At 37.5% G+C, this 24,916-nt stretch overlaps 17 protein-coding genes across 17 annotated transcripts, besides 1 other annotated feature; 10 read left to right on the top strand and 7 right to left on the bottom strand.

Annotated features, from left to right (window-relative positions):
• Nucleotides 1-388: 388 nt before the first annotated feature.
• YIA6 (NAD+ transporter) lies at nucleotides 389-1,684 on the top strand (the record flags this gene model as incomplete). The annotated part of the gene is made up of 1 exon (XM_453688.1): nucleotides 389-1,684. One exon carries the CDS (start codon nucleotides 389-391, stop codon nucleotides 1,682-1,684), a length of 1,296 nt encoding a protein of 431 aa, XP_453688.1.
• Nucleotides 1,685-2,115: 431 nt separating this feature from the next.
• EPS1 (protein disulfide isomerase EPS1) lies at nucleotides 2,116-4,236 on the top strand (the record flags this gene model as incomplete). The annotated part of the gene is made up of 1 exon (XM_453687.1): nucleotides 2,116-4,236. The coding sequence occupies one exon, from the start codon at nucleotides 2,116-2,118 to the stop codon at nucleotides 4,234-4,236; it is 2,121 nt and encodes a 706-aa protein (XP_453687.1).
• A 197-nt stretch (nucleotides 4,237-4,433) lies between these two features.
• Nucleotides 4,434-4,877, bottom strand: BET1 (Bet1p; the record flags this gene model as incomplete). The annotated part of the gene is made up of 1 exon (XM_453686.1): nucleotides 4,434-4,877. The coding sequence occupies one exon, from the start codon at nucleotides 4,875-4,877 to the stop codon at nucleotides 4,434-4,436; it is 444 nt and encodes a 147-aa protein (XP_453686.1).
• A 406-nt stretch (nucleotides 4,878-5,283) lies between these two features.
• Nucleotides 5,284-6,135, top strand: CFD1 (iron-sulfur cluster assembly protein CFD1; the record flags this gene model as incomplete). Its single annotated transcript, XM_453685.1, has 1 exon — nucleotides 5,284-6,135. One exon carries the CDS (start codon nucleotides 5,284-5,286, stop codon nucleotides 6,133-6,135), a length of 852 nt encoding a protein of 283 aa, XP_453685.1.
• Nucleotides 6,136-6,159: 24 nt separating this feature from the next.
• On the bottom strand, nucleotides 6,160-7,005 carry VAB2 (Vab2p; the record flags this gene model as incomplete). Its single annotated transcript, XM_453684.1, has 1 exon — nucleotides 6,160-7,005. One exon carries the CDS (start codon nucleotides 7,003-7,005, stop codon nucleotides 6,160-6,162), a length of 846 nt encoding a protein of 281 aa, XP_453684.1.
• Nucleotides 7,006-7,519: 514 nt separating this feature from the next.
• On the top strand, nucleotides 7,520-8,533 carry YEA4 (Yea4p; the record flags this gene model as incomplete). The annotated part of the gene is made up of 1 exon (XM_453683.1): nucleotides 7,520-8,533. One exon carries the CDS (start codon nucleotides 7,520-7,522, stop codon nucleotides 8,531-8,533), a length of 1,014 nt encoding a protein of 337 aa, XP_453683.1.
• Nucleotides 8,534-8,855: 322 nt separating this feature from the next.
• Nucleotides 8,856-9,286, top strand: GIM4 (tubulin-binding prefolding complex subunit GIM4; the record flags this gene model as incomplete). The annotated part of the gene is made up of 2 exons (XM_453682.2): nucleotides 8,856-8,874; nucleotides 8,970-9,286. The coding sequence occupies 2 exons, from the start codon at nucleotides 8,856-8,858 to the stop codon at nucleotides 9,284-9,286; spliced, it is 336 nt and encodes a 111-aa protein (XP_453682.2).
• A 214-nt stretch (nucleotides 9,287-9,500) lies between these two features.
• On the bottom strand, nucleotides 9,501-10,799 carry WBP1 (dolichyl-diphosphooligosaccharide-protein glycotransferase; the record flags this gene model as incomplete). Its single annotated transcript, XM_453681.1, has 1 exon — nucleotides 9,501-10,799. The coding sequence occupies one exon, from the start codon at nucleotides 10,797-10,799 to the stop codon at nucleotides 9,501-9,503; it is 1,299 nt and encodes a 432-aa protein (XP_453681.1).
• Nucleotides 10,800-11,165: 366 nt separating this feature from the next.
• On the top strand, nucleotides 11,166-11,393 carry CMI7 (Cmi7p; the record flags this gene model as incomplete). Its single annotated transcript, XM_002999328.1, has 1 exon — nucleotides 11,166-11,393. The coding sequence occupies one exon, from the start codon at nucleotides 11,166-11,168 to the stop codon at nucleotides 11,391-11,393; it is 228 nt and encodes a 75-aa protein (XP_002999374.1).
• A 60-nt stretch (nucleotides 11,394-11,453) lies between these two features.
• Nucleotides 11,454-14,279, bottom strand: INP51 (phosphoinositide 5-phosphatase INP51; the record flags this gene model as incomplete). The annotated part of the gene is made up of 1 exon (XM_453680.1): nucleotides 11,454-14,279. The coding sequence occupies one exon, from the start codon at nucleotides 14,277-14,279 to the stop codon at nucleotides 11,454-11,456; it is 2,826 nt and encodes a 941-aa protein (XP_453680.1).
• A 331-nt stretch (nucleotides 14,280-14,610) lies between these two features.
• Nucleotides 14,611-16,149, top strand: KLLA0_D13838g (uncharacterized protein; the record flags this gene model as incomplete). Its single annotated transcript, XM_453679.1, has 1 exon — nucleotides 14,611-16,149. The coding sequence occupies one exon, from the start codon at nucleotides 14,611-14,613 to the stop codon at nucleotides 16,147-16,149; it is 1,539 nt and encodes a 512-aa protein (XP_453679.1).
• A 61-nt stretch (nucleotides 16,150-16,210) lies between these two features.
• IRC22 (Irc22p) lies at nucleotides 16,211-16,927 on the bottom strand (the record flags this gene model as incomplete). Its single annotated transcript, XM_453678.1, has 1 exon — nucleotides 16,211-16,927. The coding sequence occupies one exon, from the start codon at nucleotides 16,925-16,927 to the stop codon at nucleotides 16,211-16,213; it is 717 nt and encodes a 238-aa protein (XP_453678.1).
• A 778-nt stretch (nucleotides 16,928-17,705) lies between these two features.
• Nucleotides 17,706-17,903: a sequence feature (Centromere Klla0D).
• Nucleotides 17,904-18,505: 602 nt separating this feature from the next.
• Nucleotides 18,506-19,543, bottom strand: SGN1 (Sgn1p; the record flags this gene model as incomplete). The annotated part of the gene is made up of 1 exon (XM_453677.1): nucleotides 18,506-19,543. One exon carries the CDS (start codon nucleotides 19,541-19,543, stop codon nucleotides 18,506-18,508), a length of 1,038 nt encoding a protein of 345 aa, XP_453677.1.
• An 895-nt stretch (nucleotides 19,544-20,438) lies between these two features.
• Nucleotides 20,439-21,158, top strand: NOP16 (Nop16p; the record flags this gene model as incomplete). The annotated part of the gene is made up of 1 exon (XM_453676.1): nucleotides 20,439-21,158. One exon carries the CDS (start codon nucleotides 20,439-20,441, stop codon nucleotides 21,156-21,158), a length of 720 nt encoding a protein of 239 aa, XP_453676.1.
• A 202-nt stretch (nucleotides 21,159-21,360) lies between these two features.
• Nucleotides 21,361-22,647, bottom strand: PMI40 (mannose-6-phosphate isomerase PMI40; the record flags this gene model as incomplete). Its single annotated transcript, XM_453675.1, has 1 exon — nucleotides 21,361-22,647. The coding sequence occupies one exon, from the start codon at nucleotides 22,645-22,647 to the stop codon at nucleotides 21,361-21,363; it is 1,287 nt and encodes a 428-aa protein (XP_453675.1).
• A 451-nt stretch (nucleotides 22,648-23,098) lies between these two features.
• Nucleotides 23,099-23,755, top strand: KLLA0_D13706g (dynactin subunit 5; the record flags this gene model as incomplete). The annotated part of the gene is made up of 1 exon (XM_453674.1): nucleotides 23,099-23,755. One exon carries the CDS (start codon nucleotides 23,099-23,101, stop codon nucleotides 23,753-23,755), a length of 657 nt encoding a protein of 218 aa, XP_453674.1.
• A 293-nt stretch (nucleotides 23,756-24,048) lies between these two features.
• On the top strand, nucleotides 24,049-24,723 carry FMP52 (Fmp52p; the record flags this gene model as incomplete). Its single annotated transcript, XM_453673.1, has 1 exon — nucleotides 24,049-24,723. The coding sequence occupies one exon, from the start codon at nucleotides 24,049-24,051 to the stop codon at nucleotides 24,721-24,723; it is 675 nt and encodes a 224-aa protein (XP_453673.1).
• Nucleotides 24,724-24,916: the final 193 nt, after the last annotated feature.

Below are 24,916 nucleotides of genomic sequence, written 5' to 3'. Positions count from 1 at the left end.
ATCGGACTATATCACTTCGAACAAGAGAAAATCCACACCCTAGAAAGAACACCATGGCCTGAATCCTGGAACAGAAGTACTTGTTTCCCACACATATATGTTTATATATGTAAAAATAATTAAGCTTACATATATATAGTGCAATCACAGGCAACTCGTGGTCATGCGCAGCGCCAGGTGTACCCTGTAAACCTAGCCCGTCTCCACTCTAATATTCGAATCGTGAAAAACCGTTGATTTTGACCCCTCTCTTCCAAATCGAAAAAAAGTAAGCAGCGGAGAAAATAAGACACTCTCTCATTGAAAGAATTCAATTGTTCAAACCTGTTTTCACATACACATATATAAAGGATTGTGTGTTCACAATTGGTGCAACTTGGTGGGCTAGATGGCATCTTCGATCAGTGCTGCAAAAACTGACAATTGTGGTACTGATAATATAGCAACTGGACGGTCGATGGGTCAAGGATTGGTTGCGGAGGAGGAGATAGATAAAGTACTCAAGCAGGATGTCGGAGATGCAGTGACAGCAACAGCTGGCACGGCAGCTGTCGCTGCCGTAGCGTCTGGTTCTGTCACTGTCAGTTCGGGCGTGAACTCCGGTTGTAGTTCTAGATCCGGCGCTATAGACTTGGAAGGTTCTTCGAGCCGACATGGACTTAGTATTGTAAGGGAAGAGGGGCATTTCAACGATACAGAAATTACAGCATTGAGTGGTGCATTGGCTGGGTTCTTGGCCGGTGTCATCGTATGTCCGTTGGATGTTGCCAAGACTAGGTTACAGGCTCAAGGTTTGCAACTTAATGGTCCGGTGACTCGTCCGGTCGGTAGTGTTGCTACCACGTTTGGAGGGAAATATTACAGTGGTATCTGGGGAACTCTCACGACGATTGTACGAGACGAATCCATTAGAGGATTGTACAAGGGGATAGTACCGATAGTTCTGGGGTACTTCCCGACATGGATGATATATTTTTCAGTTTACGAACGATGTAAGCTATCGTACCCTCGGTATTTCAACAATTCGGAGTTTCTTTCGCATTCGATGTCTGCTTTGACTGCAGGAGCCATTTCCACAACGCTCACGAACCCGATCTGGGTCGTTAAGACACGGTTAATGCTTCAGTCAGGTAAGAATATTAAGGGCATGACGCATTACAAAAACACCTTGGACGCATTTATTAAGATATACAAAGTCGAAGGAATCAAGAGTTTTTACTCCGGGTTGATCCCATCGTTGTTTGGATTATTACATGTAGCTATACACTTCCCCGTATACGAAAAACTGAAGAAGGTTTTGCATTGTTACCCAAGTGGTAGACCTAATCAGGAAACTATGAACGTCAACGGTAACAGTAACCCACAGACTACCGGTTCTACAAATTTTCAGTTGGGACGGTTGATCGTTGCATCCTGTGGGTCAAAGATGATCGCTTCAACGCTCACCTACCCTCATGAAATACTAAGAACCAGGTTACAACTGAAATCTGATATGAAACCTTCCATTAAATCGATAATACGAACGACTTATGCAAAGGAAGGGATAAGAGGGTTTTATTCGGGTTTCCTAACTAATATGTTCAGAACTGTACCGGCATCAGCAATTACTTTAGTCTCGTTTGAATACTTCAGGAAGCATTTCAAACTTTGGAACGATAGTATAGAGGTAGAAAGGGGCGGATAGAATGGATGGGTTTTTTTTTTTCATTATCATCTCTATGTTTCCATTCAATATCTTCGCTTTTCTATATAAATATTTATGCACGACGTTAACTAACACCTACACGTCATATACTTAACTGTATACCCACATACTCACGCGCACGTATTCATTTAAATATTCTCTCATATTCATCGTTAATTAACCAAAAGTCTCTACACTTATCCTTTACTTGTATTGTATTTATTTATATATATATATATGCCTTTATTCATCATTCTTATCAATCAGTATCTTTTTTTGCAGTAATTTAAAATAGCCTTATGCCCATTTTGACTACATGCAACATAGGAAAGGTTGGAAATCAATACGATATATATACATGAGTGAGGTATTGGAGCAATTAGGAATTCTTGTGCTACTAAGAAATATCAGCTAAAGGTTCTATTACCGAAATGGTTTCTCACTTGTGGCTTTTGCAATACTTGATTCTTTCGATACCATTGGTTTTAGGTGCACCACCAAGAGCTAATCCTAATCAAGGTAATGCTGCGGATCCAGAAAGTAAATTACCGTCTCCATTGACTGAAGCCAACTTTGACGAGACCATAGCAAAGAATCTACACATCATCGAATTTTTCAGTCCATATTGCCATCATTGTAAGCAGCTAGCCCCAATTTGGGAAAAGACGTACAATGGCTTTTACGATGAATCCTTGCAGCTCAACATATCTCTCCATCAAGTGGATTGTATCGAGTCAGGAGACTTATGTATGAAAGAGGGTATTAATTCATACCCTACCATCAGATTATATGGACCAGAAGGCTTTATCAAGGCATTTCCCAGAGGTTTGGAACGGACTGAAACAACTTTGCTAAATTTTGCAAGAAAGGAAGCTCTGGATGCAGACAATCTGGATATCACTAAACTATCGAGCAAGAGTAAACTGTTGAATGATGGTGAGCTCTTGAAGATTTTATCAGAACCTCAAACTGAACCATACTTTGTCTCATTTTGGCCAACCTCTGATTTTGAAGATATCGAATCTTCTTATCAGTTCAAAAACTGTGAAGACTGTTCGCTTTTTCAACGGATTTGGAAGTTGGTAAGTAACAAGGCTGACTCGATAGGAATCAATACGGTACATTTCAACTGTGTGAATCCGACAGATTCTTCAAAGAATGAAGCCATTTGTAGGGAGTTGTCCTTCGATACTTTGACTCAGAAGAGAAACTCTAGGTTAGAAAGAGCCCCGGAATTTGCATTGATCTTACCTAACCGCAAGAGTGGTAGTTTTATTAAGTTCCCATTTGGTCCAAAGCGTGTCGATAGCGAATCCTTGATTGATTTTGCTACAAGAACTTTACACAACAGTAACGTTCCAAATATTGATCAGGATGAGATCGAAGCTTTTGTAAAAGAACCAAAAAGTGACATTTTGGAAGCAAATGCCGAAGCCGATAAAATATTGCTTGTATTTAATTATAACCCGGAAACTGTTGTCCCTGAGGATATGCAATTTTTGGAACAACTCATTGACCCATTGGGATACATCCCTAATATTTACTTGTACAAGAACACTGACGACCTAAAGAAGTTAAGCCATACTCTCTATCAAACTCTGTACAAAGATTATAATACCGATCAACGCACTGAAATTAATGAGGACCATTTTATCACGACATCCATTACCCAATCACCAACGTTCTTCATATTCAAGAAATCTACGTTTACTCCGATCATATTCCCTGGATATTCAACAACTGAAACCAGAAATTTGGACTTCATCTTGGATTGGCTCACTATAAACTCTCTTCCAACTGTCACTGAGATTACATCCAAAAACTTTGAAGCATTAAAAGGATTTGAACAAGATTTCTATGACAAGTTGGTAATTCAATTGGTTAATAAGAAGAATAATAAGTTTGAAGAAGGTTCAAAGAAAATCGTCGAAGGCCTACGAGTAGCGGCACATAGTTATGAAATATTGCGTAACGAGGCGGTGTACGAAGGTCTTAAGACGGCCAGAGAAGAAAAGAAAAAACTGGTGCAAAAGCTTAAGAACAAAAACGCACCATCCGTTGATATAGTCACTGCCATGAGAAAAGAGATAAATTACAGTTATAATCACAAGGTCATATTTGCCTATTTGGACATTAATGAATCCCCTTCTCTCTTGAATAATAAAGGTCTAAATGTTTACTTCAGGAAGTTCAAGACTGGTGATATCATTGTCGTGGACAAGCAAAAAGCCATCTATTACGAAAAGGATGCTTCTGGACAATACATCACCCTAGAGACGTTGCCCGAAGTCCTCTCCATTCTGAATTTCCCCGCAAGACACCCTGATCTTCGTATTGAACGCATCTTTTTGAGAACTCCACTCAGTGGATTGCTCAGATTAATTGACTACCTCCGCGAATTTAGCGGAATCAATTACTTATTTGTTGTGGTGACATTCTTGGCGTTATGGAAAATACCCAGAACCATTCATCATTATAAACTGAAAAGACGTTACGCTGCAAAACGGGATACTCATGGTATCCTCGGGAAGGAAGCTAAGCTCATGGATTGAGGAACAGGAATTCTTCCTATAAATAATCTTATATTTCAACCTAATACTGATAGTTACGATTTATTAATATATCTTTTTAATGGTACATATAATGCGTGAAGGAATGCGTTTAACCAATACGAATTAGATATACATGCTCGATGGGATACTCTTCAGTACATGACCCTTTTGTGGTTTTTTATTTCGCTCTCGCTCTCTCAACGTATCCAGACGTAGAAGAACAAAAGTGTCAGAACACCAAATATTATGAACCATATTTTTAATGGAATGCGAGAATTCTGAGCCATCACCATCATTCTCTTGAAAGTCCTTTTCAAACGGTTGCTAGTCTGTTCAAAAACGTTTCCTAACTGATCTAAGGTCTGATTGCTACCACGAATCTCATCTCCCATTCGTAGAGATAAATTCTTTAGTGCGTTGATCTTTTCACTCATGGTATTCATTTGTTCATCACTTTGAGACTCGAGCTGCGAAAGTGTTGCTTGAGAATAATCTACCCCTGGGGATGGTCTATCAAACGGCGAACTTGGTCTATCCTGTTGTTGTTTATACTTAGAGAAGTCAGTACCCGCAAACAATTGCGTCCTACTCGCATCTCGCTGTGTCAAATCACCTTGCATTCCACTATAGTTTGAACTCATACCTTAATTATTTCTAGTGCCTCAACAATAAAATACAAAGTGTAGATTTGTCAAGATACTCAGATCTAACCATAGGGAATTAAGTGCAGTTTCACCTTGGAACTTCCTAGTCCATCTGTAAGCTACTACCAAATCGATTCGCTTAACGAAAACTTTTTGTTGAAGTTTAATCACGTGATATTGTCCTCGAAGGTTTCCCCTTCGCTCTGACAAAGGTATCATTATCATCATGAAATCCTAGTTAAGCTAAGAGTTAAATGTATTAGTCAACCTACTGTTTAAACGGCTGAGAAAAGTATTTGCAGTATACCCTTTTATAAGTATTCTGTCCACTGTGAGCATATACAGTCATATCTGCAGTGGCTGGTACGTTTAGTGTCCCAGGATCATAATCAATTGTATCTCGATGTCAGCTGAAACCGAATTATTGGGTATGCCTGAGTCCTTAAAGGACATCAAGCACATTATATTGGTCCTTTCTGGTAAAGGTGGTGTTGGTAAGTCATCTGTCACCACACAGACAGCATTAACTTTATGTTTAAAGGGATACAAAGTGGGTGTTTTAGACATTGATCTAACTGGACCGTCGTTGCCTAGAATGTTTGGTTTAGAAAATAAACAGGTTTATCAGGCTTCTAAGGGTTGGATACCCGTTAGTGTTCCTACGACATCAGGAGGGGAATTGAAACTCATGTCCTTGGGTTTTCTTTTGGATGATAGAGGTAATAGTGTGGTATGGCGTGGTCCTAAGAAAAGTGCTATGATTAAACAATTTATAAAAGATGTGGATTGGGGAGATTTGGACTATTTGATTATCGATACACCGCCCGGAACTTCGGATGAACATATATCTATCGCAGAAGAGTTGAGGTGGGCTGCACCTGATGGTGCTATTATTGTTACCACGCCTCAAGGTGTCGCTACGGCAGACGTGAGAAAGGAAATCAATTTCTGTAAGAAAGTCAACTTCAATATACTCGGTGTCATCGAGAATATGTCCGGATTTATATGTCCTCATTGTGCTGAATGTACAGATATCTTCTCTAGAGGAGGCGGTTTCAAATTAGCCAGCGAATATAACGTTCCGTACCTGGGGAATATTCCAATTGATCCGACGTTTGTCGAGTTGATTGAGAAACAGACTGGGTTCAAAGAGAGCTTAGTTGATCTCTACAAGGATTCTGGATTGTATGTCATTTTCTCAAAGATATTAGATAATGTACTGAACGGTGAAGTAAAAAGTGGAACAGATCAATAATGGGTAAATTTGACATGAAACTTTTCATAAGTCAGCCGATTTGCTCATGCCTCGAGGTCTAGTGAACGGTTCTGTGATACATATATGCTCAAGAGTTGTAGCGATTGATGGCCTTGATGTACTCCGGATTGATGACAGTGCTAATGGCGCCGAGGATATCGACTGACGGTACGATTTGGTGGTGTTTGAGTCCGCTGAATTTCCTTTGGTACTATGATAATCTTTTTTAGCATTATTTTGGCTTCCATTTGTACTTTGCCTCGAATAAGAGCTGTTCAAACTCTCGGAATTAGCTTCGTTCTGTGACTGCCCACTATTGTCCTTATTCGCTTCGGTTTCTGTCGTGTTACTACTCTCTGGGAACCTTTCTTGCAACAGCTTTGAAATTTTGCTGAATTGCGTCGCATCAACTTTTATACTACCGTTTCTAGTTACGTAGTCTAATAATTCTTCATTCACATCTCTGATTATTCGTACCTTCTTATCAATGTCAGAATATTTGCTTTCGAACTGTTTTAACTGTTTATCCGAATCCTTAGTGAATTTTGATCGTAGTTTTACTAACTTAGAAAAGCTAGACTCTAGTTTTTTTACCGAGTGGTTGATCTTGTTATTTACTTCTTTCGTCTGCGATTGTTCTGTATCGATTTCTTCCTGAAGTCTCGAATAAATTATGGCAACATCGTCACTGATTTGATTTACTTCCTTGGCCACATTGGAGAATATATGATCTTGTCTCAATGAAGAGGAAGAGGGAAGCAAAGGCAATGATTGCAACTGTTTAGAATAATCACTCTTTTCAATTGTCGCAAAGTGGAAGCTCTCTCGCTTCCTCAGGTGCTTCGAATCTCCATAGAATAGGAAACTCATCTTATAGCAGTTGGAATCTCAACCTTCAAAGAACCTTAAAGTTATTGATGGCACTGGGTCAGTACAAGTATAAAAATTTTAGCCAATAAATAATGGTTCCTGAGTACACTAATAGTTTAGTTCAACTGAGCCTTTCTCGCTGTTCTTTCTCTGACAAACGTGCCCTTAATACGTTGGTTTAATGCGTGTCTATTTTAAGGTTCGCATTTATGGTTCTTAAACGTTTTTTCATATAAAATTCAGGCAACCTCTTTACAATACATGTCATCATGAAAGAAAGATTGTTTAAGTTGATTTGAAATCGTTCCGGATGTGTAGTCTAGGGGTATTCATGGTTACTGAATTCAATTGGATTGATGAGATTAACTCTATTGGATTCATTTAAAGGTCAATTGATTGCTAGTCCTTTTTTTCCTATTGTCGATTGAGAGAGTTACTATATATATAGAAACCATTCCATGTGTTGAATACCCTTACGTTGACCAATTGATCTCATAATTTCATTTCTTTAGTAATGATAGAAATATTGGCTATTTTATCGTTGTTTGGTGGGTGCTGTTCCAATGTATTGAGTTTAGAAGAACTTTTACTAGATAATAAAGATCGGTTGGGAAATGTGGTCACTTTTACACAGTTTATATTCGTTATCCTAATTGAACTGCCGAAGTTTGTCAGCTTAAAAGGGAGGAAAGTCTCAATAAAACCCTGCAAGATACCGTTCTTTATCCATTCAACGTCAGCGTTGCTCTTTTTCATTGGATCTGTTCTTAATAATAACGTTTTCATGTACAACATTTCAATTCCATTACACATTGTCATCAAATGTTTGAGCACCGTAAACACCATGATTTTCAGTTCAATAATTCTCAAAAAGAGATATCCTTTTGCTCAAATTATAGCAGCACTCATGATGACTTTTGGGGCCATAATTACCTCTGTTTTCAGGTCTACTGAAATTACGTCGTGGCATAACTTTTTGGAAAGCTTTCAATATTCTAACGGGTCAAACAGGCTATTTCTCGGTATATTATTACTTTCATTATCAACGATGGCGATGTCATTACTCGCTGTTCTTAATGAGTATACCTTTCGTAAGTATGGAAGGTTTTGGGAAGAGTCATCGTTTTATTGTCATCTACTCTCAACACCATTGTTTCCAATTTTCACTCGTTTGAATTTGAAGAAGGATCTTCCACTATTGATGGAGTCAAAAGAAACAGTCCTGTTACCGTATACGAACATAAATCTTCCAAGAAAATTATTCATGTTGATTGCCAATAACTTGACCCAATTCATCTGTATTCAGAGTGTCAATTTGTTAGCAAGTTTAACTGACGCTCTTACATTATCTGTCATCATGCTTATCAGGAAATTTGCGAGTCTTCTTTTAAGCGTATACATCTTCGGCAACCACATGACAAAAACAGCTATTTCTGGGACTATTATAGTGTTTTCAGGGGCTATAATTTATTCTTGGAACTCCGTTGCCAATGGTACTTCAAAATGTGTGCAGAAGAAGGTTGAATAGAATTCACAATATCTCTGTTAGAAAAAACATAAGATATATACATTTCATTAAATGGCTATAAATTTGTATTTACTGATTCCTCTGCAGCGCGTCGCGTAACGATGGACTAGTTTGCAGACCTTATACTTCTACACTTCTACACTTCTACTCACTATGTTAACACATTGGAGGACTTTTATGAAATTAAAGACATCCACCGGTAAACTAAAAAAAAAAGCTTTAGAAGGAAGCTTCTTAATCTTTAAGAATACCAAAAGTCAACTTGAAATAGAAGAAGTACAGGCTCAACTTCCACCAAGAGATAACCATATACGCACTAGCAATGGAGCAGGCATCTAATGGTATGTGCCTATGGAGTTTCCATATTGTTGATTTGCTTTGTAGGTCATACAATTCACTCATACTAACTACCAGGATATAAATCCCATTGCCCAAGTTCTTCAGTTGAAATACAATGAGTTTAAAGGCACACTAGAAGAATTACAATCTAAGATTATCGAGCTAGGTCGTGATAAGGATGAACATGATATAGTTCTTAAGACATTAAACGAAACAGATCCAGAAAGGAAGTGCTACAGAATGGTAGGCAGCGCATTAGTCGATACCGATGTGAAAACAACGATACCTGTTCTACAGAACAATAGAGACAAATTAGAACAAACAGTTTCCACGTTGAAGGGACAATTGATAAAGACAGCAGAAGAGTTCGAAAAATGGAAGAAGGATAATAAAATCCAAGTTGTGAGACAATGAGACGCATGACACAATGGTTGCGGATCTAAACTGGTTAGCCAAAAAAATCCATCGAACATAATAAACGGGGTGATAAACTCCATGAATATGCATAACATTTGCTGTTAATTTATTTCTATACAATACTTTTTCTATAGTGTATGTATAACAAATGTAAACTACTTTCCTAACAGAGATTCCAGTTTTTTTGGGTTTCAGTTTCCTTTATACCTAATCATTGTTGTTTCTTGACAGAATCAACCGGTAGACTGCTGGATGAAGCGATAAAGAAAGCCACAAACAGAATGAAAGAAATTATTACAGATCCGATTGCTGTTAGATACACCCATGAATTTGTGATTTCGTAACTTCTTGCGTATTCATCGTTTGCTAGATGACGGATAGCTTTGGTGTCTGATTCAGTGATAAAGCTTAGCCCACTTCTTTTATAATCAGTCAAGAAAGTAAACATACCGTGATGGTCTGGCAACTTGAAATTACCGGTACTATAGTATTGTGTGTCTTCTGTTCTTCTACTGGCATTCAATGTTAAACGATAGTAAGGATCCACCAACCTTAGCTCAAATTGCACATCATTAGTTGTGAACGGAGACCATTTAGCACCATCCCAAACGCTCAAACCAATCTCATACACAATTTCGTCTTTGATCTTGTAAGGAACTTCTTCAAATGAAACACCGCTTGCATGGTTATGGACTGCACCGGTACTTTTGATCACCGACTTTTCCCTGAAAGTCCATTTAGTCAATTCCTCGATGAAGGGTCCATTGGTTGAAAAGTTCTCATCGTCAAAGAACTGCGAGCTTCCAATCCAAGTAGTACGGGCGCTGTTCAACGTTTGAAAGCCCGCAATCAAATGACCTTGAGAACCAACTGACCAGTCCTCTTCCTTGTTGTTGATATCTTTGCAAACGGATTCTCTTGGAGCCCTCAAAATCTCCACAATGTACTCACCGTTATCTAACAAAGCTGCTGAACCTTCATAGTTTAGTTCAAATTCTCTAGAGCCATCATAGACGTATCTGTTTAAGATATTTGAGGTGGAAATTTCGTGGGAACCAGATGGGCCGTTTTCATTGAAATTCTTGAGCAGGAAATTCTTAGGGCTTGGATAGATACCCAATTCGTTCAAAAATAGTCTGACTGGATCGACAAGACCCTCAGGGGACGTGATAGCCATAATATCACCACCTTCGGTGTGAAATTGAACTAACTTCGAGGTGGAAATCTGCTTTGAGATTTGTCTGGTTTTCAATGGGAATATAATCAAATTATCATACAACCTTTCATCATTATTGTATAAGGAAAGAACTTCAGCATCTTCATTCACAGAAGCTAATTGAATATCATATGAACGTTGCTTCAATGAATCTAGGAATTTGCTGTAATTATCCAAATCAGTGACTCTATTATCATAAATAACAAGTGTCTTCAAGCCATGAACAGAAAGCGCATTCACTGCTCCCAGTGCCAGAAAAAAAATCGCTACAAAAGCTTTCATAACCCGTAGCATACCTAAATAACCTGTATTTTGCAATTGAGTCGCCTAACTGTGATCTATATGTCTGAATGCTTTGGCCAAGTTTCGCGCCATAAAATAGGTAAGTGGTCCTTTTCTAATTAAAAACCAATTTTATTTTTTTCTCTGAATTTCAATACTCAGGATGAATTATGCTTTTCAAGAAATACACATATATCACCATAATGCAAAGGGCTACTTAGCTAATTTTCATCTTAGTGTAGGATTCCAGGTTCATATTGGAGTCTTAGGTTGACTTTTACCTGCATCTTAAACATTTTTATTGCTTCTGCTTCTGATTTTCGGTTTAGAGTTGCACTACGCTCTTATTATTCTTCATACTATCAAAAATCACAAATCATGACATCGGAAGAACCACCATTAACAGACTTAACCCCAGCAACTTTGGCTGACACATTGAAGAAGATTGATCAGGGCGAAAAGACTGCTGATCAGATGGAAAGGATATTAAACCAGATGGAAGATAAGATTGAACTATTATTAAAGGATTTGTCAGCGCTTGAGTCTGACAATAAGGATTTAATTGGGGTTACTGATGATAGAAATCTTGATAATGACGATAAATAGAAAATATATCTATCGTTAGTATTATATGATGTGATTATACATATGAGATTGCTGGTAAATTCATTCCATCTTATTTTGGAGATCACTTTCCGAAAGTTGGCCTCTTTCCATGAAAACCGGCAGTTCTGACTGTTGAAAGGGATTGCTGCTCCTTTCCGGGTTTAGTATATACTTCTTTGGATTAACTTGCAATGAAACTTTTGCCTGTTTTCCGTTTCCAACCCACCATTTGTGCTGGTCAGAACTGGGTGGTGGTAGCTTTTTGTTTTTCTTTGGTTCGTTTGCAGTTGCTGGATTGGATGAACTGTATTCTTCTTTTGATGCCAAAATGTCATTCTCTTCCAAATATGCAAGTTTTTCTTCTTCTGTTAGGTCTTTTAAGGTTTCATTTATACTGTCTTTGATGCTTGCCACTAACTTAGCCTTCTTTGGTTCATCGATGACTGTTAACTTGGCCGTAAATAAACCGTAAACAGGTCTATGGTCAGAAAATACGATATCCTCTGCACTGCCATAAAGTTCCTGTCTAAGTATCTCACCCCTACTTAAGATTCTATCAGTCCATGCAGGTATTCTCATTTTTTCACTAGTATCGTACACATCGGTACCAGGATTGAACTTATACGTCGGTGGAAACGTAATTTCCATCTCATCGAAAAATGGAAAAGACTCCCCAGATATCATTTGCTGGTTTAACTGATCCTTTTCAAATAGCCTGTGGTAATTCTTATCTATGATTGCCTGGCGTACATCATCGTTGGAAAGAAGAATACGAAAGTTGAAATCACCCATCCAAATAACACCGTCATGATCTTTGATTCTTGTACCCTTGGAAAATCTTATGTGTTTAGCAATTGACTTATAGTCATTGTGTCTTTGTTCAACATTCTCTAATCCCGCAGAAAGATGCGATACAACGAAGCAAAACTTAGTGTTAGACAACCACAAGTGCACTGCAATAGCTCCTTTATTCGAAGAGATACCGCCAAAACCAGTTTTCTTCATATCACCCTCTATATGCTTGATCCGCGATTTGTTCTCCTCATCTGTAAATACCAATAAAGCGAGCCCACCTAGCTGACTGTTAAACACAGCATGATACTTCTTGTCATTATAGGAGTTGATCTCACTCAGAAGTTTCTTTTCCCAGAAAGTCTTGATGTAAGGGTCTGTGGCGAGCATGTGGCCAGGTGATAACTCGACTATCTCTTCCAAACCAATGACATATAGATCAGGGGACTCGTTTTCAGGTTTTAACCATCCCTCGAGTTTCTCTTTCGAAAGTTTCCCATTCACATTAAATGTTCCCGCAAAGATGGATATTTCCTTTTCGAACGTATATTCGTGTCTTCTTTGTCTTAGAAATCTGGTCACATATATATGCAATGGATCATATAACGCAACGATTGCACTTGGATCAAAAAGACCGCGGTAAATCTTCTTATATTTAGAAGGATTCTTGGAGTGCTTGCTATTAAGCCTCTCTAACCAGAAATCGTTGCTTTTCCATAAAGAGTCATGCGATTTCCAAAAGTCTGAAGAAATGTCTTTCTCTTCCAATTCATTGATGGTCAATTCCAATACGTCGGCGCTGATAACTTTCTCCACAATATTTAGCTTCTTGAAAAGATTCACGGCACTAATCCTGAAGACACCAGTCTGTTTACCGACGTAAATTTTCTTATCCATATCGTATGCAAACGATCCGAACTCGTATATCTTTTGTTGTAAAAGATATATTATCCTGTGCGGAATTCTGTTCAACGCACTGGTAGAGTCTTCTATCAAAGTTAAATCAATACCCTTTGATGAAGCGCATTTTTGGTAAGTGTTTATCATTGCTTCGTAAGCATCGTTCTTTGGTTTCGAAACATTGACTATGCTGACAACACCGTACTTCGACATTAATTCGTCAAAATGGAGGTCAAAAGAAGGTTGTACAGTGCTTGCCTTTGATAACAACTTCGGTTTTTTACCATGGAGGAATTGACCTTCTACTAGTTCCCAATTCAATGGTATATCACCACCAGTCATTGTATAAGAAAAGACGTTTCGTCTCGTTTGAACTATGATTTCCGTTTCGACAAAATTAGAAACCTTTCCGCTCTGATCAATTCCCTTGAATTCTGATAGATTATTCATACCTTCCGTTGATATTCTCGATATTAGAGTGCAGGATGATGATATACCATCAGTTATCGTTTGACAAAATCCTCTTACTAGGAATACCAGAAAGGATCCTGAATCAAAATACGGTCGCTCTTGAACTGCGATTCTAGATCGCAGCTGTACGATTTCGGAAATTTGGTTATAATTCCAGACATAACGCTGATCCTGGTTATCTATGGTATACTCAATTCTATGCACCAATCCTCTCTCTTGTAAACTGTTAGTGATATCAAAATCATTGGAATAATAAAATGACCCATCACTGATAAGCATTTTTAGATGCCCACATGGATGTTCAGTCAACTGTCTTTCATAGCCTATATCAGAGAGATCTTGAAACATTGAGTCGTATTTATCACTGTCTATGCAATAGAAATTAATGTTCAATATTTGATAGATGGTTTCCTCCTCTATTACCTTATCCTGCTCATTTAGTTTCCATCTGGGAGATCCGACCTTTTTGTTACTTGTGATAATCCCAATAAACACTTGACCCTTAACAGTGATCAATCCGAACAATGCAGTAAATGTTGTGTGGTTCAATTGTGTGTATGGCTCCGTATCAAAAGCGCTTTCTAACACTGATTGCACTGTGACCTTAGGTGAACCGCCCTTCAGGAATGATGACGTACTATTTTGTCTTTTCTCAAAAATAAGCACATATCCATTCGAAACTAGAGCAATAGCTCTAGGACTTTTCCGTAGATATACTTTCATATCTATCTTCTTTTATTAGCCATCTACTGATAAGTTCCTGGGTTCTATGCAGTACTCTTTACTTCCAATTATCCTTAATATTTCGGTAGACATTCTTATACCTTTTTATGTTTTTATCTTGGCTGAAATGTTTATTTTTAATCCTTTAAAATCGATTGACTTGCCATCAATTAAAAGATGAAAAAAGCTCCATAATTACTAAGAAAATGTCGATCTTTCAGAAAGTCCGATAGACATTTGGGCTCGCAATTTAGGGACCATTTGATTCAGGAATCAATTCAGTTTTTAACATAAAAAGTTGCTTGGTGAAAGGGTCCGTTTGGGGTTGGTAATGGTTGATACTAGTGCTAAAAATCCACTGCTAAATCAGAATAAGAATTTCTTGGAGTTGTGTTTTGCTTGTAGGATAGGCGATGTTGAGAATGCAGATCGATTAATTTCTACTGGAGTTAATGTCAACGGTGTAGATGAGTTTGACAATTCGCCATTATTTTTAGCCAGCTTATGTGGTCATGAAGATGTTGTAAATTTGTTACTACGAAGAGGTTCTGTTTGCGATAGAGATAGATACGAAGGTGCTAGATGCATTTATGGTGCCTTGACTGATTCCATTCGTAACATTTTACTAAAATACGATATATCTAAGGCAGTTGATGTCAAGCAACCGTTTGCCTCGCACCTTTCATCGTTAATGAATGATGATATTGTTAATAATTTTGACTTCCAGTTCACTTTTGATGACGATCTGCAAATTCCTGCTCATAAGTTTATACTGGCGGCACGATCAAGTTATTTCAGGCAGAAATTCAGTGGTCCATGGGCAACATTGAAATCCAAGAGAATGCCTACCGGATCAGATATAGAGGCGTTCCGTTCAATATTGAAGTTCATTTATTTAGTACCTGTCTTACATGAATTAAAGCAAGACCAATTAAAACATATCCACCTCCTATCTATGAAGTCGGGATTTCCGGATCTCCTATCGTACCTTGATAAAACCATGCACGTATCTGACCCATCAGAGAGGGCAAGCTTGATGAATGAGTACCAGTATAAATTCAACACTGATGCCCGAGACCAATTAGAAGCTTATGTCAATGAAAACATATTTAACAATGGGATACTACTTACTAGTGGAGAGGTTAAGGATAGACATTTAAAAACCCTGAGAGATCTACCACCATTTGGTGACTTGGTCTTAAAAGTTACCACAAGTGAGGGACAAGATTATTTTTATATGTGTCATAAATCTATCTTGGTGAGATCCAATTTCTTCAAATTGATGTTTTCCTCATCTTTCCAAGAAGCCACTTCAGAGGTTCCAATTGTTTCGTTATCGGTGGTTAATTTATCTGTGGCCGAAGTTGTTCTTTCCTATTTATATTATGATTCAACAGATATACCCTGGGAGATTGCCATTGATGTATTACGAACCAGCGATTTCATTTTAACGGATAGATTGAAAACGATGGCAGCGGTGACCATAACCCAGAGTAAGGAATTTTTAACAAAATATTCAATCTTCGACGTCCTCGATGTAGCCTGGAGCTGCTCTGTGGAACGGTTAGAGCACCATGCTGCAAAAGTAATTGCTTACGACATCGAAAACTATATAAATGATTCACTTTTATCGGACGCCATTATTCAAAGTTCAAAAAGGATCAAAAGTCGTCAAGATACAGATACTGTTGAATTAGTAGATGATATCAGATTCTACTTATTGGAAAAGTATGATTTACAAGCGGACATTTTGGAGTTATTGGACACTGAAGACGATATAGATTTCTTGAAGAAGTCTGGCCTTTTAGAATATAAAAAGGATATAGATTTGCTTGAAAGTCTATTAATTGAACTCGGGTTTGACATTTGATCAGTTACGATATTTACATTCGACCATGATATATAAAAATAAAGTCCTTTACTACAATCAATCATTTGATATGAGTTTCCGGTAACCATTCATTTGAATTACTAGCTCTGTTTTGTTTTTTGACGGGTTGTTTCGTAGTCTTGAAGCTGAAGCCAAAGACATAGTAGGAAATCGCGGCAACAAGCCCTAGCAAGAACAGTTGGATAGACAAAAACTGGGGGTTGAATATTGACAATGGAGGAGGAACAACCTGAATAGAAATAGGAGATGCACCCACTTTCATTTGTTCGCCGTCTTTGTCAACGTAGATGTGAGGTAAGACGTACAGAATGCCTTCCGGTAAATCAATTGGTAATTTCTGCAGTAAACGAGCACTCTCGTTTATTGCCACATGAACTGGGCTGAAATCAGTTCTTGGAATATCAGCAATAATTTGGCTACTTCCCATATCAATGATGCTTCCTCCAAATGCATACACATTCACGTCTGCATCCTCGCTATTTGTAAAATTGTAAGAGAAGGAAAGCGACTTACCATTTTCTACCTCGATCAGACCGGATGATATTCTGCCATCCTCTTCTAACACATCGTATTCAATCAAAAAGTTAGCAATTTTAGGTTCTTGTTGGTGTGGCTCGTCCTCTGAGCCGATATCAGCAGAAGCAGCATCGCTATCGTATTCCACAGGAATATCATTATGTATTCTGAGATTATGTTCTAAGTCGGCATAAACACCACTTAGCGCCGAGAAAATTAGAGCAACCTTTAAAAATTTCATTTCCCTTGTACTTTATGAACCCTATAATCAATTGAAGAGACTCGATTGCTGGTAATTGTAATATGTAAACTTCAATCTTCCATTATAAATGTAACTCACTTAAAAATAAACCTTAAATAACACGTAGGATCTTTTTCAAATAATTTCCCAGATTTCGCAGCTTTTCGAATCTCATTGTTGAAAAAACCTTTGGAAATTAAATGCGGTCAACAAATTCAAATAATAAAACAAAATAAAATAAAATAAAGTAAAGTAAAATAAAGATGATAATAATATTTGAATGTGAGAGTAAATTATGAGTTAAAACCATAGTATATATAGTTCATAGTATATATCACGAGCAGATAACCCCAAGTGTACAAATCTTAAACTTTTTTCCATATTCGTAGTATTTCTCTGGTTTTGATAGCATTGAAACATTTTAAAACTGACAAGAATTTCAGATTAATGATTAAATATTAACATACAAATGCGAATATATATCAGGACATACAAATAGTTAATAAGGATCGTTAGTGGTTACTTTTGAGGTACCAATCTAGTTAAAGCTAAATCTGCAAATAGCCAATAACCCAGTGAAGTAAATAAGTTGTAAATTGAATTATTGTGAATTAGTTCGATTTTTCTTTCTGATTGGTATTTTATCTATACTTAATTAACATCTGTAAGCATAATATACCAATCGTCTCCTAATGTTGTTCAAAGCGAAAAAGTACTGGCGTCTCTTTTTGATATTTTTTGACAGAATTAGCCAAAAATATGAAATAAATTTAAAAAATATTTATTTTCGGAACTGTATTAAAAAACATTTATTTACTAAAATTCTAACTAAGCTTTAGAAAAATATAAAAGAAAAAAGTACTTTATAAAAGTAATATTACAAAAAATATATATATTCCTGAAATAACTAAAAAGTTTAAAACTAAAAAATAAAAAAAGATTTTAAGATGATTTTTATTAAAAGCATGCACGTGATATTTCCTAGATTTATTTGTTATATTTTTTTCGGTATTTGAAATTAGATATATTTGAGAATATTCAAGAAGGTTTTTTCCAGTTAAAGAGATTTTGGGATATTAGAATCAGCCAGCAGTTGTTATATTGATAGGTTAGCATTTGAATATTTAATTAAATTGTCACTTTTGCAGTTTACTAGTATTTAACATTTTGATGTAATTATTGAATGAATGTCGTTAATTACAAAAAATAGATGTTAAACTTTTAAAAAAAGGTTAAAACAATTACATCAGAAATTATGCATAGACCCTTTGTTCCTGTCGAAGAGAGAAGTTCGAGGAGATAAAGTCATTAGAAGGTGCATAATTCAATAAATACAAACAACCTGTGAATAGTCTCCCAATGTAACGAAGACAGATGTAAAAAAAAAACATGGGGGTCAAATAAAATGGCAAAACAAACAATAAAACTATTTACAGAAGGTTTAGTTTGGAATGAATAGAAATCATTGGGAGATATCGATTAGTGTTGAATAGCCACAATTAAAACAAACAATTATCTCAACTTTGGAATATACATTTTTTCCAAGATGAATAAGCGATGGATGGGAAGATATCATTTCTAATCTTTAGATGGAGTCACCGGAGTTTCTGCTTCTCCTAAAGGCTGGGTCTCTTCATTCTCCGTAGTACCTTCACTGCTGGAATTGCTGGACTTTTCTTCTGGGGTAGCGTTAGCATCAGAATCAGCATCCGCGTGGTTGAAATTTCCATTCTGTTGATTTCTTGGCCCTCTATAGTTACCATTGTGGTTATTACCTCTTCTACCGTTGTAGTTGCCTCTGAAATTGTTACCTCTGTAATTACCTCTGTAGTTGCCTCTTGGATAGCCACCCATTTTAAGACCAGAATTATGAGTAGGACGTGGCACATATGGGTATTGAGGATAGAATGTATTTTGAGGAGGAGGTGGAATAGGCATGCCGTTTGGTTTGTAATTTTGATAACCTGGTGCGGCGTATGGATAATACCATTGACGCATAACGTTTCCTTGCCAGCCCGGGTAAACCCATTCTTTTCTTGGGTAGTAATTTTTGTTGTTATTATATCCAGGAACGTTGGTTCTCTTTTTAGCCACATTGATGGTTTCTCCATGCAATTCAGAATCCTTCAATTCCAAAGCCTTAGGAATAGAATCCGAACTTTCGAACTCAATATAGGCGTAGCCTTTAGGAGCACCAGTCAGTTTATTGTAAAGAATGGTGACCCTAACAACCTCACCACAATCTTTGAAATGCTCTTCAAGTGTTTCAGCTGTGGCTTCGGTGGTAATATTACCGACAAAGATCGAGCGAGAGTCAAGTTCAATTTGTTTCTCTAATCTTTCTGCCCTCGATTGATGATGATGATCTTTTTTCCCGGAATTCGTTTTAACATTAGATTCGTCTTGTTCTCCATTTTCTGAAGCCTCTGAATCTTGGGATTCTTCTTGTGAGTTCGATTCTGGTATTGGTTCTGATTCCGACTTCTCTGCTTCGGTGTTGTCAAGATTTTCCAAACTCAAGTTTTTGATAGATTTCTGCACCGCTTCTACCTCCGATCCATTTGGAATACCATTAGATTCAACAACCTGTTGCAATTCTGCCTCAGTCATAGTCATTACGGATCAGCCCTATAATACAAAATTTCTTTCCACTACTACGAAACTGAGTTACTATCTTTGACCTTAGAATTCAGTTATCCAAGCTTCAAACAGAAAAGAAAGACGTACTCCGAAACCTTTGAGAATTGTGATACCCTTCAATGGAAAAAGCCTAATGAGCCAAAATGTTCCAAAAGAATACTTTTGCTTCCACTTCTTTAACAAATCACTGTTGAAAAAAGAAGTTGCAGGTTATTCACTAAGTTGTGGAAAAGAAAACTCTCTTTATTTCAGTATTTCAGTGTTCTAACCTATAAACAGATTTTCTTCCCCATACTAAGCGGTAGTATAACAAAAAAAACCAAAAACTAGGAAAAAAAAAAGACCATTCGCTCTACTTGAGTTTAACCTACAAATTTTTTTTTTTTTTAGATTCATATAGATTTTCATGAGCTCTGATTTGATTAGGGACGAAGGTTTAAGGAAAAAGGACTTTCTCGGCTTCAACGGCCTAAAGAAAAACAATACAATAGAAACTGAATAAAAAAAAAAAAAAAAAAAAATAAAAAAAAATAAAATTCAAAAATGGGACATTCTGCATGTCCCAGCTTTGAAAAATAATTTAATTTTGAAAACAAGTTACAAACATAGCAGAAAATTTGAAAGGATTCTTGTTAGTATCCTCTAGCTTTTCATTTCTTTTGTTTCCTCTGAAAAATTTCCTTAGCTTCGAAATTCGAATATACAGAACTTTTCACCGATGAGATGAGATGAGATGAGATGATGAAAGGTTGACCGTGGGTGCAGTGTGCCATTAAGATAAGTACTTCTATCATCGTGTAACCTGAACGGTGTGTATACATAGACCAAGAGAAAAACTAAACTAAATTAAATTAAACCAAACATATCAAGCATGGCTTCCGTTAGAAAGAGAAAGATGGCCAAGTCCTCGGTGAAGAAAGTGTCAAGAAGGAATAAGGATAAGCAAAAGCAAGTGAATATCAAAGGGAACCCAATCATAGCTGAGAATTGGGACTATTCTTTAACTCTGGCACAGAACTACAAGAAACTTGGTCTTAAAGTGAAAATGGGTAAATTTGCTGGTGGTGAAGAAGCGGATCTAAGTAAAGTTATCAAGAAAGACGTGTACGAGCATTCGGCTTTCTCTGATGATGAATCAGAGGACGAAAAAGACAGTCAAGGAGAAGAGGATGAAGATGATGTTAACCTGGAAGAACTAAATAGCGATGGGGAATACGATGAATCTAAGATTCCAGAAGGAGAAGCTAGAATTAAACGGGACGACGACGGTAATATTGTGAAGGTTTACTATGGTAAGAGGAAAGCCATTGATATAGACATGGATGTGGAAGAGCTAAGACGTGAAAATGAAAAGAATGAAGTCAAGACAGAGGTTGTGAAGAAACTAGAGGCTTATGCTTCCAGACCAGTAGCGAAAAAGGAACGTGGTCTAAGTCAACGGGAAGACCAATGGCTAGAACAATTATATAAGAAGCATGGTGATAACTATAAAAAGATGTTCTTCGATAAGAAATTGAATGTATATCAACAAACAGAGAATGTCCTAAGGAGAAAAATACTCAAATGGAAGGAATTGCATAACATCGAGTAGATGGAAAACAACCGCTATTGTTTGTATATTATTTAGCACTTTAAACATGTTATCTCTTAGAGATAACAATGTCCTTCACTCAATGGAATTTTCATCAATTAATGGTACAATACTGTCAAAATTGAAAACTACGAAATCTGTTTATAAAAGTTATTTGTATATATCATACTGTTTCTTTGATTGTGGTTCTCAAAACATTTATTTAATTTGGTTCGACAAATGCTCTGTATGTGGTAAAGTCGGTGTCGTCTGCAATGAAGTCGACTTCAGTTCCAGGTGCGATGAAGAAGACAAAACCCGGTTCCGCTTTCAATTTCAAATCACCTGTCTTGATGAAACCGTTACCCTTGGTGGTGATCACAATGGAAGGACCGTGTAAACCCTCAAAGTGTCTCGTACCGACACCATCCTGGAAGGTGGTGTACAATACTGCAAACTCCTCAATTGGTGGATTAAATAGAACAGATTTACCTTGGCCAGAAGATCTTTCAAAGTTTTCTGGAGACATCTTTTGTTTTTCGACGGAATCGTAAGTGTATGTCAACATTTCGACCAAGTTTTTAACGTCCTTGAACTTTGGTGTGAAACCTGCTCTAACGACGTTATCAGAAGCAGCCATACATTCGATGATGTCACCAGAAATGTACGCGTGTGGGTCCTTCGCTCTCAAGAAGATTGCTTCACCTGCTTTCAAGTTACAATGGTTTAGAAGTAACCCACCACAGAACAAACCAACATCATCTGGGAACTGTTCATTCAAGTCTATTAAGAGTTGTGGCAATGTGTCCTTGTTGAAATCAGCAGGAGATTCATGAGCTCTCTTGATCAACGCACGTGCGTTTTCTACCACCACTTTATCAGAAGCGTTCATAACTTTACTGAATACTTGTTGCAAGAGTTTCTTGTTCTTGGCATCATCAGCAGAATCCTTCACTGCCTCTGGGTTAATATTGTTGATAAAAGTTTCGGAAACTTCATCCCCAACGATATTTCTCAATTCTGGGATACGTTGCAACTCATCTGCAATCTCTTCCAATGGCTTGAATCCACAGAAACCTTCAAAATCGGTGACTGCCAACGCCATTTCCGGTTTGTGGTTATCATCAGGATAATTGGCAGGATCGTTGAAATGTAAGACTTTAGCTAAAGCCTTATCTGGATGGGCTTGGATAGATAACACTTTTTTAATGGATAAAACTTTAAACAAGAATGGTAATTCCTTCATAGAACCAAACTTGTCGACGTTGCCTTGACCCAACATTCCAACTGGATCAGCTTCAATCAAATCACGCAACGATTCTTTAGTATCATGATTATAAGATGGAACCTTATGATGAGTACCCATCCATAGTTCGGCATATGGTTTCTGTTCATCAATTTTTACTGATGGGTCTGAATGAGCAGCAAACTGAGCAACTGCAGAGGATGAACCGATCTTACCCCAATCGTACTGCTGGAAGCCAGCATCTAACCTGAAAAGCTGTGGCATGGTAACTTGTTTTGATATTGATATTAAGGTTCAGAGTTAAACTTGATAGAATTAAACCCTGATTTCTGGTTGATAAATAAAAGGTCAAAAGTAAGAACAGCAAAAGCGGTCTCGTTATTCTTGGCAGTTGTTGTTGTTGTTGGCACTTGTTCATTTCGACCAAAATGATACCGATTTTTGACCAGCTAAAAATAAAAATGAAATTTTTGGCGTTTTCATCACACTGAAAAGTAAGTAGTACTTGGAGAAACGTGAACATCAGGTTAGGTTATCTTTTAGTAAACACAAACGGCATGTTACAATATCAAGTCGTCGATTATACGTTGGTCAGCAGTGGGTGTTATTACTGGCTCTGCATTGTACATGGATTTATACCGGGCATCTGCTATCTGTTCACTTGTTTTCTAAAAGTGGACTACAGTTGACACATTTTCCGAAACAGTTTTGAACAATGGACTGGATAGAAACTGGCCAAGGTACTAGGATCTCGAAGCAGGCTAATGTCTTGGGTCCCGATAAGATTGTCCTTGCTGGCCAATGTGTGATTTCTCCCAAATGTACTCTAGAAGGCAACGTGTTATTGATGGAAAATTACGATAAATCGGCATCGGCATCAGCGAAGAGGAAGAATCACAACAGGTATACGATATCTGTAGGTAGGTACTGTATTCTAGAGCCAGGAGTCAGGGTGAAGCCTCCTGTGGTCGGGTACAGGAAAAGTGAGGATGATTTGAATTCAGGTAAAGTGGCAATTCATTCTGACCTTTTAATGAATTCATACGTATGGATCGGTCAAGATTGTAAAGTATACTGCAAGAAATTAGGGTCTCGGGTCGTACTAGGTGCGAATACACACTTGAATCGATGTTGTGAGATAGGAGACGTGGTGATAATCGATGATAATCTTGTAGTGCCAGAACGATATAAGATCCCATCGTATTCTCGAGTCTCTAGACATCCGGACGTTGCAACTTCGATTGTCGTTAAACCGTTACCTCCGATGTTTGCACCGGTCATTGAAAACTGGTGCCAGAAACGGTACCTAGGAGTTCAATTGAAAGAGCATTACTTGCCACAGATGACAATGCCCGGTGAACAAGATCTATGACACCGGAATCCAAGAATTGGTACCGGTTGTGCTCTTTCTGTGTCTTTTCTTTGTATTTTCCAATTCGATAACGCCGTTTTAATGAAGAACATTATTAATTCATTCTATACATGAAAAGAAGTGCCAACGGACAAAAAGTTATAAAAGGAAAGACACTTACTGAGACCAAGTGTGGCAAAAGTCGGAGAAAATTCGCATAGACACATATACCCCCTTGATAAGTTACACGAACACATCGCACATTCCACTTGTTTGGTGTTAACTGAAAAATTATTAAGCTGAGATAAATAAAGATGAACGCTTTAGTGTTAGGAGCAACCGGATTATGCGGTAGTTCGTTTCTAAAATATGCTAGTCAAAACAGTGGGTTTGACAAAGTATATGCTATTACTAGAAGAGATCTCCCTTCTGAGTTGAAGACCGATTCTGTAGTGTCTGTTGTTAGTTCTGAAACGAACAAATGGGGTGAATTGATCCCCGAAGATGCAACAGTACTTTTGACTGGTCTTGCTACCACAAGAGCAGCTGCAGGTGGGTTTGAAAACCAGTATAAGATAGACCATGATATGAATGTTGAATTAGCGAAGGTTGCTAAGGCTAAAGGTTACAAAGTCTGCGTTTTGGTTTCATCCTTGGGTGCTAATGAGAACAGTTTCTTACCATACCTTAAATTGAAGGGTGAGACCGAAAGGGATATTATCGCTCTTGACTTCGATAAGACTATCATATTAAGACCCGGTGGATTGTTAGGTGAAAGAAACGGTACTTTTAAAGGGTTTGGCGATAAGTACTTCTCAAAGATCTCTTCATGTTTCTATAGAAGCAAGTTGCAAAGTGCTTTAGGTTATCCCATCTACGGTGACGAAGTTGGAAAAGTTGGTGTCAAGTTAGCTTTGGATTCATCAAGAACTGAGAAGGTCCAAATTGTGAGTTCACCAGAACTTTTGAAATTAGCTGAGGAAAAATGATCCTTTTGAATGTATTTCTCTCCCCTCTTTGTAGTTCACTTAATTATTTACCTACTTTCGATTTCTCTCATATATTTACACATTCCCATATATCTAGTATATGAATCTATCTAGTATGTCATCTGTTCTACTTGATCCTCATTCTGCTATGGTTTTTTGCAGTCCGTCTTTTTGTTTCCGATACTTCACTCGT

The sequence above is a fragment of the Kluyveromyces lactis genome, assembly GCF_000002515.2.
Source record: "Kluyveromyces lactis strain NRRL Y-1140 chromosome D complete sequence".
NCBI classification, from domain to species: domain Eukaryota; kingdom Fungi; phylum Ascomycota; class Saccharomycetes; order Saccharomycetales; family Saccharomycetaceae; genus Kluyveromyces; species Kluyveromyces lactis.
Note: the sequence above shows the minus strand (reverse complement) of the source record. Positions and strands in the feature narration are given on the sequence as shown.